Source organism: Gymnoscopelus braueri, assembly GCF_963280865.1.
Source record: "Gymnoscopelus braueri genome assembly, chromosome: 11".
Classification (NCBI taxonomy): domain Eukaryota; kingdom Metazoa; phylum Chordata; class Actinopteri; order Myctophiformes; family Myctophidae; genus Gymnoscopelus; species Gymnoscopelus braueri.
In genome coordinates, this window is record NC_137613.1 from 16012704 (window position 1) to 16022703 (window position 10000).

General features: G+C 42.4%; 1 protein-coding gene across 1 annotated transcript in view; it reads right to left on the reverse strand.

Moving 5' to 3' along the window:
- Positions 1-3686: 3686 nt before the first annotated feature.
- The window catches only part of LOC308095473 (solute carrier family 2, facilitated glucose transporter member 1-like), a gene marked incomplete at both ends in the record, with an annotated part of 20963 nt that continues 14649 nt past the window's right edge, over positions 3687-10000 (reverse strand). Inside the window, 5 exons of the mRNA XM_080442531.1 lie at positions 3687-4016; positions 4544-4747; positions 4931-5029; positions 7528-7632; positions 9455-9642. Coding sequence (XP_080298657.1) covers positions 3687-4016; positions 4544-4747; positions 4931-5029; positions 7528-7632; positions 9455-9642 — 926 coding nt within the window. The remainder of the gene's footprint in view (positions 4017-4543; positions 4748-4930; positions 5030-7527; positions 7633-9454; positions 9643-10000) is intronic.

The window sequence follows — 10000 nt, forward strand, 5'->3', positions numbered from 1 at the left end:
TGTGCCTGCTCATGGATTGGACACGGTTGCAAGGCTGACATTTGGGGTCATGAAGAATCAAATGTGGGACCTATATGATTCATAAGATGGTCACAAGAAGGAACCATGAGGTTCTACAACATCTTCTAACAACTTAAGCCCTGTATAGTACTTCATCATCCGACGAACGAGGAGAATCAATTTTGACAATCTTCGCCTATAATGCCTGGCTAATTGAAAGACATATAGGCTAAATTCAAATCCAGCCTGGCAAAAAAAAACATTTTGCGGTATGCTGTATGTTTGCTGTATGGCACAAGAAAGCCTTCTTAGGTGAACTCAATATAGTCAGGAAGTATTTGAAATATATACTGGACCCAAGTTGTTGGGTAAGGTTCAGTTTTTTTTACCATCATCAAAGTGAACAGCAGTGCAGCATGGAGTGCTGGAACTGAGGTTGAACACAATACTGAACACAACCGTGAGTGAGTGGAATGTACCAGTGCCGTGCAACACATCATTACAGTACACCATCACCATCCACAAGTACAGTACATCAGTACACAACAACGCTAGCTGTGACCATCCCTACACTGTCAAAGAAAAACAATCTCCCTTTTCACCAGTCATATAGGCTTGCGTTGACTAAATCGTATTTTTCTTACAGCAAGTTAAAAACTATCTGAGCATCTGCACCTGAGATTCATACTGGTGAAGACATCTGTCTTGTTTAAAGGAATTGTGATATTTCCTGAAGAATATTCTGGAAATGGGTCAAATCTTATCAAATTATATGCAGAGCTTTTTTTTTTTGAAGAAAAACACGATTTTAAAACACAATATAAGATCAAATTTCTTTTCCAGTGTAGGTAGGTATACTGTATAAATAAATATGAAACTTTTCAAAGTGCAGCTTGGGGCAAAACATACAAACTTCAGAACCTACAGCAATTCAATGACCATGACGTAAAATAGAAAACAGACTTTTCTTCACATATTTAACTTTAACACACAACACATACTGTAATATATTTATATATATTTCTCATACGCTTTATCACAACTACACATCATGGATAATGTTTGGAAACACATCAATACAATCAGTAGAAGACTTTAGAAGAGTCCTGTTCCAAAACATTAAATATTGTTACTTTATATCCGGAGTGGGAAAAAAACACTAACTGAAATCAATCATTTAGTATTTCTAAAGGGCATAGGGTCGGTGCCGTTAAAATTGTTCAAAATAATTTCACCAACAGAGGACTTAAAGATACTGCCGTGCTCTAAAAAGCTCCATTACTTGTTTTAACCACATTATTCTTCATCGAGACAAATTGACAGTTTTTACCCATTCTGGAACAGAACTCTTCATTTTAAGTTCAAAAATGTAAAATTCTCCATAGAATGATTTAAAATTTCCACCCATATAGCAGTACAGAATCCGTTTTCCTTCCTTTAAAACGTTCTACCCCAAACACTCCATCATTTAAGCCGTGACAGCTGATCATCACATCCTGTGCACTCGAAAATATAATTCTACCCCAAAATAGATTTTGTAGTTTGTAGTTTGTAAGACACCCTGTTCTTTATATAAAGTGAGGTGACACTTTGCTTGAAAATAGCTCTAATCCATCCTAGGAAAATTCGAAGGAAAAGCAGTGTAAATACGCAATAATACTATGCAAGTACTTGAAATTGAGTTATTACATCCTATCTAGATCTACAGTAAGTACTACAGTATATTATGTATAAGATGTGTTTTTACATACTAAAAGAGTATTATTGTGTACTTCCAACATTTCCCCACACGCTAATATGTAGGTTATCGCAATAGAATAACGCTAAGGCAAAACAGAAGATTATCTCAGCTGTTAGCATGTTTCTAGCAATTCCCTGTGTCAGAAGTCTCATTTTCCCAATAAAACGTTCTAAAGTGATTTGAGTACAATGTTGAATGCAACTTTAAGCTGTCTCTAAAGTCGTCTAGGTCAGATACTGTATATGCACTTGCTCGGGTATAAATAACACATTGAATTATCGGTTAAAAGCTCATTACTTTGGTGTACAGCCTTTTACATGAGTGATTGTGAAGAGATTTGCAGCTGGCTAATGCCATGTATCAGGTTAACAGGGGTGAACTAAACAGAAAGTGCCAAATAAGATTTACACAATTCCCTATTTAGTTTTCTCTCTCTCTCTCTCTCTCTCTCTCTCTCTCTCTCTCTCTCTCTCTCTCTCTCTCTCTCTCTCTCTCTCTCTCTCTCTCTCTCTCTCTCTCTCTCTCTCTCTCTCTCTCTCTCTCTCTCTCTCTCTCTCTCTCTATCCCCCCCCCTCTCTCTCTCTCACTTGCAATCTCAATGAACAGCACTTGCTGTGAATTCCACCATAAATATATCTCTCTCTACAAGCTAATTACATTCTATTGGGCTTGTCTTGATAAGCGTTAGCATTGCACTTTGCTTCCATGTATGAATGGGCTTACTGTATACTCTATTTTGTACACAAAAGACAATTTTGATGGCTTTTCCTGCCAAGAAAAGCCAGTCATTGCACTTTAACCCTAACCTACGGTATTTTGATAATAGTTGGTTTAACTAAAATATACTCTTCTGAGTTTATGCGTGTTTGCCAGGCGCAAATTCTAGAATTCCTCACTTTGGCATTTTACTAGGAAGCCCTCCATCTTGTTGGTGCAAGTCCAACAGCTGAAGGTGGAACAGTAGTCAAACAAAATCCCTTTTTAGACCTGTTGAATTGAGCACACTTCTGAAAAGATCAGAGAATTGAGTAAATCTAGAATAAAAACAAAAAAAACTCAATACAAAATAATCTCGTTAAATTCTCCTAGATCAATGGATAGCCGCAACATTATATTGCATTGAAAAACACTACGGAAGATTGGTCAACTAACAATCTAATAATCCTATTTCCTGAATAAATAACTTTTTTAACTGAATAAAAAAGATGTGCATCCGTGTTCTCCGTCTTATCTCCCTTCACCCTCCTCTCTTTCCCTCCGGCTAACTGCATCTGAACTTAATGGAATGACCGAGTATATCTCTGCACAGCTGTGCACACAACGTGCCGCTTTTCAACACACTTCTGACGTTAAGCGCCACTTTTCAACTCAATACAATGACGTACTGATGCACCATTTGTCGACAGCAATGTGAGGTAAGCCGAAAATGTGTTGAAAGTCACGGAGTGTATATCTGCACCTCCCTAGAATCAAGCTTCGCTGCTGTAAATTCTAAACTGCAACCCCCACCCCCCCCCCCCACCCCTCTGCCCCACCCGCTTCCCCAACCGTAAAAAGCTAAGGAAACGGACATTCCTAAAAGGAGTTGTTCGAAATGTCACAGAGAATAAAAAAAAAACACGTTAAAAAAGCCAGCTGAGGCGGCTTTGCCAGAAAGAACTAGCGTTCTATGGTCCTATTGTTCTACGGTTCTAGAGTTCTACTGTATGCTGCTGTGGTTCTGTGGTACTACAGTGGTCCTATAAAGTTCTAGTGGGTCTACTTCCTCTGCTACCCCCCCGCCCCCCCCCCCCCCACCCCCACCCCGGTGTGAAATGACATCTGTAGTAGACGACAACGACGACGACGTAATGGCGTTTTTCGTTAACTCTGTGACCTTTTATGAACCCCGTTATAAACCCTGCCTCTCCTACCCGCCTCCCTTTTTTTTATCTCCCACACGCGTCTACAGACTCTCCTGTACGGTGGAGTTGGATCTATCCTCCAGGGGCGTGGAGTCCGAGGCCGGACGCGGAGCCGACGCCGAGGACGACACCAGCGGGACCTTCTCCTTGAGCGGGGAGGCGGGGAGCGCGGTGGTAGCGGCGGAGGAGGTGACGTCGGTGGGAGCCTCGACGGGGAAGTCGGAGGAAGCCGGGGGCGGGGCGCCGGCGAAGTGACGTGCGATCTCGTCGAACGTCTTGCCCCTCGTCTCCGGCACCTTGAAGAAGGTGAAGATGAAGAAGAACACGAGGCAGATGGCGAAGATGATGAAGACCCACGGTCCGCACAACTCCTGTGAACGGCAAGGGGGGGGGGGGGGGGAGGAGAGGGTGAGGTGAGGAGGGAGAACAGGGAGAGAGAAGAGAGGGAAGAGAAGGAGATAGATCAGTATTGACTTCTGTAGAATTTAAGTACTGTACTTAAATGTACGCTACAGTACTCGAGTAAATGTACTTAATTTCTGTCCACCACGGGTGGACATTATTGTGCTTCTTTTTTTCTCTAAGCACCGTAACCCAACGTCTTTAAGTATATCATGCACAGTATACATTGCTGCTATGCTCATGCACCTTATCTCAGGTACTAGTGTAAATATGTAGATAACTTGTTTGGCTTTTTTTGTTCTCTTGTTTGATCTCCCTTCCCACTTGTCCCCCCCCCCCTCTTCCTCCTCCTCCTCTTCTTTCTATGGAAATAACGTTGCGATGGGAACGATGTACAAAAGCGAATTTAACCCACTTTTTTACTTTGTAAACCTGTGAAGTGACAATAAACCTGATTCTGATTCACACCACAATAGAACTCTCCCCGCTCACTCACCGCTACTTTGGGGAAGCTAATTCCAACGATGAAGTTGGCCGTCCAATTGCAGCAGCCGGCCACGGCCATGGCGGCGGGCCGCGGCCCCTGGGAGAACAGCTCGGCCACAATGAACCATGGGATCGGACCGGGGCCCAGCTCGAACATGGCCACAAACAGCATCACGGCGACGATGGCCATGTAGCTCATCGCCGGTATGTATTTCTGAGCAGAGGGATATGAGAGACAAAGAGAGAGAGAGAGAGAGAGAGAGACAGAGGAGGTGGGGGTGGAGGCAGTAGGCAGGGAGGGAGAGAGAGAGGAGGAGAGAAAGAAAGGATGCAATGAGATTGAGGGAGTGATGCTCCGTACAGATCAAAAGTACAGCAAACACATTAAAACACTCACCAATGAGAGGGATATGGTCATGAACACAGCGGCAATAGACATTCCAGCCAATCCTATCAGGTGGAGGGTTCTTCGTCCCGCCTTCTCGACCAGGAAGAGCTGGAAGTTAGTGGAAGAATAGATTGATACATGACTGGCACATGCATGCATAGGCTACCGTACACATACACAAGCAGCAACGTATACAGTACACTAGGGCTGACTCCACATAGCTGGCAGTGGACTACTTATAGTCATAGTTAACCCATTCAATCCGGGAATCTCTGTGTCATTTTAGATATTTTTTTGCTATAACCATTATTCAAAAATAGCAGATATACTCGGTGCTGCGCTACGAGCTTGTACATCTGCTATTTATTTATTTTAAATCGTGAAAATTTGTGCAAATCTTTGAATATGTACGTTTTTAAAATGTTTTACTCAAATCTTCTTGCTTTTGGGGATTCTACAAATGTCCTCTAAATACTGTTTAAAAACAGTAAAAAAAAAAAAAAACGTATGTTGCTGTAATATCAGTGGTTCTCAAAAAAAAATCATGTCAAGATGATATGTATTCGTCCGTGGACCCCCCCATCTCAAAATATTTTGTTCCAGGGACCCCCCCCCCCCTCCAGAAGCAAAGATTTGAGTTAAAAATGTATATATATATATATATTAAAAGATTTGCACACATTTTCAAAAAAAAAATCCACAAAAATAGCAGATCTACAAGCTTGCCGCGCTATGAGCTTGTATATCTGCTATTTTTGAATAGCCAAAGAAATCTAAAGTGACACACATGCCAGGGGCGTCACTACCGTCACACAGACAACGCGGTTGCGTTGGGACCCATGACGTTAGGGGCACCTCCCCACCCAGAAAAAAATTAATACAAAAATTATATATAATTTTTTTTTATGAATTCAAAAATAAACCTGGGTGGGCCCTTAACATTGTAATTGTTAAGTAGTTGTTACAAAACCGTTGTTTATATACCCGAAATCCGTCACAAACCCACGAAAAAAGTATCAGAAACCACTAATAACCGCAAACTTTTCGGGGGCACACGCGCGCGCGCTACATGCGCGTTCATGAGGGCCCGCTGTGACCACCTCGCGTCGGGGCCTACTGTTGCCTCGTTACGCGACTGACACACGCGTTCCCAGAATGAATGGGTTAAAAAGTGTTTGCTACAGTTGACCACAGCATCTTGGTCAACATGCTCCGTCACATTGATTAAATATGCTTTAATGCCCCCATAGGGAAATGTGTTCTGTCCTGCAGTTCCACGGAAGATAATGTCATATTTCAACATCTCAATAACATAGCTTTCATGTAACAATTTGCGCATACAGACCTTCTGATAATGGTGACATATTGCACAACCCCCATGGCCAACAACCTATATTACATGTTAGCATTAAGAATCAAATTGATCATTGATTGCAAAATAATCTGTGCAGCACTCCTTATTAGTTTGTTTTGATACAGTCGACCTTGACCACAGCATCTTGGTCAATATGCTCCACCATGTTGATAAGATAATGAGAAAATACATGCTTTAAAATGTAGTTCTACCCTGCAGTTCCATGGAAGACAAAGTCATACATCAAAATCTCACCAACAGATAGATTTCATGTAAAAGTTTGCACATACACACACACTTCGGCCTTAAAAATATATGCAATATTAGTATCGAACTGATAGTGCATCAAAATAATATAGGCCTATTGGTTTTAGACAATATTTTATTTTATAATGTTTCTGTTTGAATGTGAAGCTGAAAAGGCCTTTTGTGATGATGAAGGCTGCATATTCAATCAGTGTTTTCTGGAGAAGCTTTCAAAAGAGTCAACAATTTGGAAAAATGTTAAATAAAAATACTACATTTACCATGTTTGAACTAATGCACATCAGTAGGCCTAATAAATCAGGTAATACGATTGCTTTATTCGAATTCTGCATCTGCATCCAAAATCACTGTTACTGTGTAACAGGTGTAAGGTGAACTCTACTGGAAACTTGTATTGATTGCGGTATCGGTATAGGTATTTGTCGATTTGACCATGCAAATAATCATAATCAGCTATCGGCCAAAATGCCAATATTGTGCATCCTTTAACCATTAACCTTTAACTTTAACCATTATATTATACTTTGGCTATTTAAAAATAGCGGCCAAATACATACTAATTTGGGGGGTCCTTGACATGAAAAAGATTGAGAACCACTGATAAACATAGGTTTTTCAGGAAACATTAACTGTCTTAATGGGTTAAATAAAGGTTTGATTAAAACATTTAAATGAAATAACAATTTCCAGTTCTAGCGAGAGGAGTCACTGTGGGTTAACGTGTACTGTACGTACATTATGTTTGTATAGAAACATTTATTGACTACCAGTCATCATTTGTTCCATGCCTCTTTCAAGAACTACCACTGATGCTAATGTAATTCTCCCATTGCAATCAAATTTCAAACATAACTGTATCCGAAAATTGAAGCTTACAGTCGGTTAAGGGAATTCTTAATCAAGGACAGCCCTGCGCATGCATGCCACGCACACACTGCACACATGTACACACTAACTAACTCACACACGTGAACACAGTACTTACAGATACAATTGTGAAGATTACGTTGACTATTCCAGCTCCGATGGTGGCGTAGATGGGCTGTTTGACGCCTGCCGAAGCAAATATACCTGTAGAATAGTAGAACACCTGAGAGAGAGAGAGAGAGAGAGAGAGAGAGAGAGAGAGAGAGAGAGAGAGAGAGAGAGAGAGAGAGAGAGAGAGAGAGAGAGTAAAAAGATGGCAAATCTATGTTTAGAAATCATCCGGCTAAAGCACAAAAACAGTAAAAAATTAAGAACGGCCATTGGCTATGGCCAATATTTAGCTTTTATCCAAATGACATCTGAGTGACTACAGTAGATCAGATCCTACATGTAATGAGATGCATCAGACATTCAGGCTGCTCCCTGCACCAAGCCTGCATTCTAATGCATCTGATTTATTCAGCTATTTTAAATCAGCCCAAGTCCTTCTCTCCTCTGAGAGTTTCTACAGTGACCTTGTTGTGACAGTGATTGAATTTGAGCGTGTGTAATTGACCTGCTGTCAACCTGCGTAAAATGTGTGAGGATGTGCGTGGGTGAGTAGATCCATCTCTGTGCGTGTGTGTGTGTGTGTGTGTGTGTGTGTGTGTGTGTGTGTGTGTGTGTGTGTGTGTGTGTGTGTGTGTGTGTGTGTGTGTGTGTGCGTGCGTGCGTGCGTGCGTGCTTGCGTGCGTGCGTGCGTGCGTGCGTGCGTGCGTGCGTATGTGCTTGCGTGCGTGCGTGTGTGTGTGTGTTTATTATCCCGTATGTGCCTCATTGTCCCTCCTGGGAATAGTTTATTTAGTAGCGCTGTTCAGAGCACTACATCACGCAAAGCCGGGCCAGTCAAATCCGTTTGTGTCAGGCGCTTGGGTGGCGCAGCGGTACAGTGGCTGCCCAGCACCGCGGACATATATCGTGGCGCATTGTCGAGCGTCTATACGGGCACAATTGGCCCGTGTTAGGGGGAGGGAAGCCGGGGCGTGGAGGGTGATATCACTGGACGTAAATCCTTCGGGCTGGGTGCAGTGCCTGTCAGCAAGGAGTGTTGGGACGAAGGCTCTACGTCCTCCCGGTGGGGGGCTGGCAGGTGAATCAGTATGATACAGAAATGTGTGTGGGGAGGAATCAATCAAAGAAAAAGTGGTAAAAAAGCAACAACAAAAAAAGAAAGAAAGAAAAAAATCAGTGTGACTGGATTTGGTCAACCAGATCCGGATGTTACGTTTGTGACGCCCACCCACACCCATAATTCAATTATAATATAAGATTTGCGTGTGTGAAATGTGAATACATGTGCACATCTGTATCGACGCACGGGTAATGGTGGATGCCTGATTCCCTGATCCCTGAGTGCAGTGGTGGGAAAAGTACAATATTATGTAGAAAAATTTAGTAAAAGTCCCGAATTCAAAATGTACTGTACTTGAGTAAAACTACAAAAGTATTGGTATCAAAATGTACTTAAAGTACCAAAAGTAGAAAGTACTCATTATGCAGAATTTCATAAAGTTGTCAAATGTATAAAATGCACAAAACAATTTTGAAAATAGCAGATCTACAAGCTCACAATGTGTCGCATCGCAACGCTTTGTGAGCTTGTACTGTAGATCATCTATTTTCAAATGGCCGAAATGTATATAGGGCTGAAGTGGTTTTGTAATAATAATCAAAATCTACAAAGTAACTAAAGTTTTCAAATAATTGTAGTGGATTAAAAGTACAATATGTGCCTCTGAGAAGTAGTCGAGTAGAAGTCAAAATTGTACTTAAGTACAGTACTTGAGTACATGTACTTATTTACTTTACACCACTGCCTGTGTGTATGTTTACACCCACTTGTCTGTGTGAGTGTGAGTGCGAGTGCGAGCGCGAGTGCGAGTGCGAGTGCGAGTGCGAGTGCGAGTGCGAGTGCGAGTGTGCGACTAGTGCGTGGCGTAACTCACGGCGTTAATTCCAGACAGCTGCTGTGAGAGCTGCATCATGATGGCGATGAACAGCGGCTGGCGGTAGGCGGCGATGCGGAACAGCTCGGGGATGGTCACCTTCTTCTCCTGGGCCATCTTGGCGCTCTCCTCCTTCATCTCCTGCATGTCCTTACTGACGTTCTCGCTGCCCCGCAGACGCACCAGGGCTGGGGGGGGGGGGGTAGGCAGAGAGAGAGAGAGAGAGAGAGAGAGAGAGAGAGAGAGCGAGAGAGAGAGAGAGAGAGAGAGAGAGAGAGAGAGAGAGCGAGAGAGGGAGAGAGAGACATGGGAGCATCAGGACAGAGCAAAGAATTCGAGTCACTGAGTGCCTTTACTGCACTTAAGTACATTTCAAGTAGAAATCACAAATCTAATAGGACAGAATAGTGTTGAACAGTACAATGTACAAAGAACGAATTTGCACAAACTTATTGGAATGTTTGGTCATGGGCAAAGGAGGAACTGGACTGAACTTATCACAATGACTGGCCGAAAGGGGTGAGTGTCCTCTGTATGTGTGTGTGT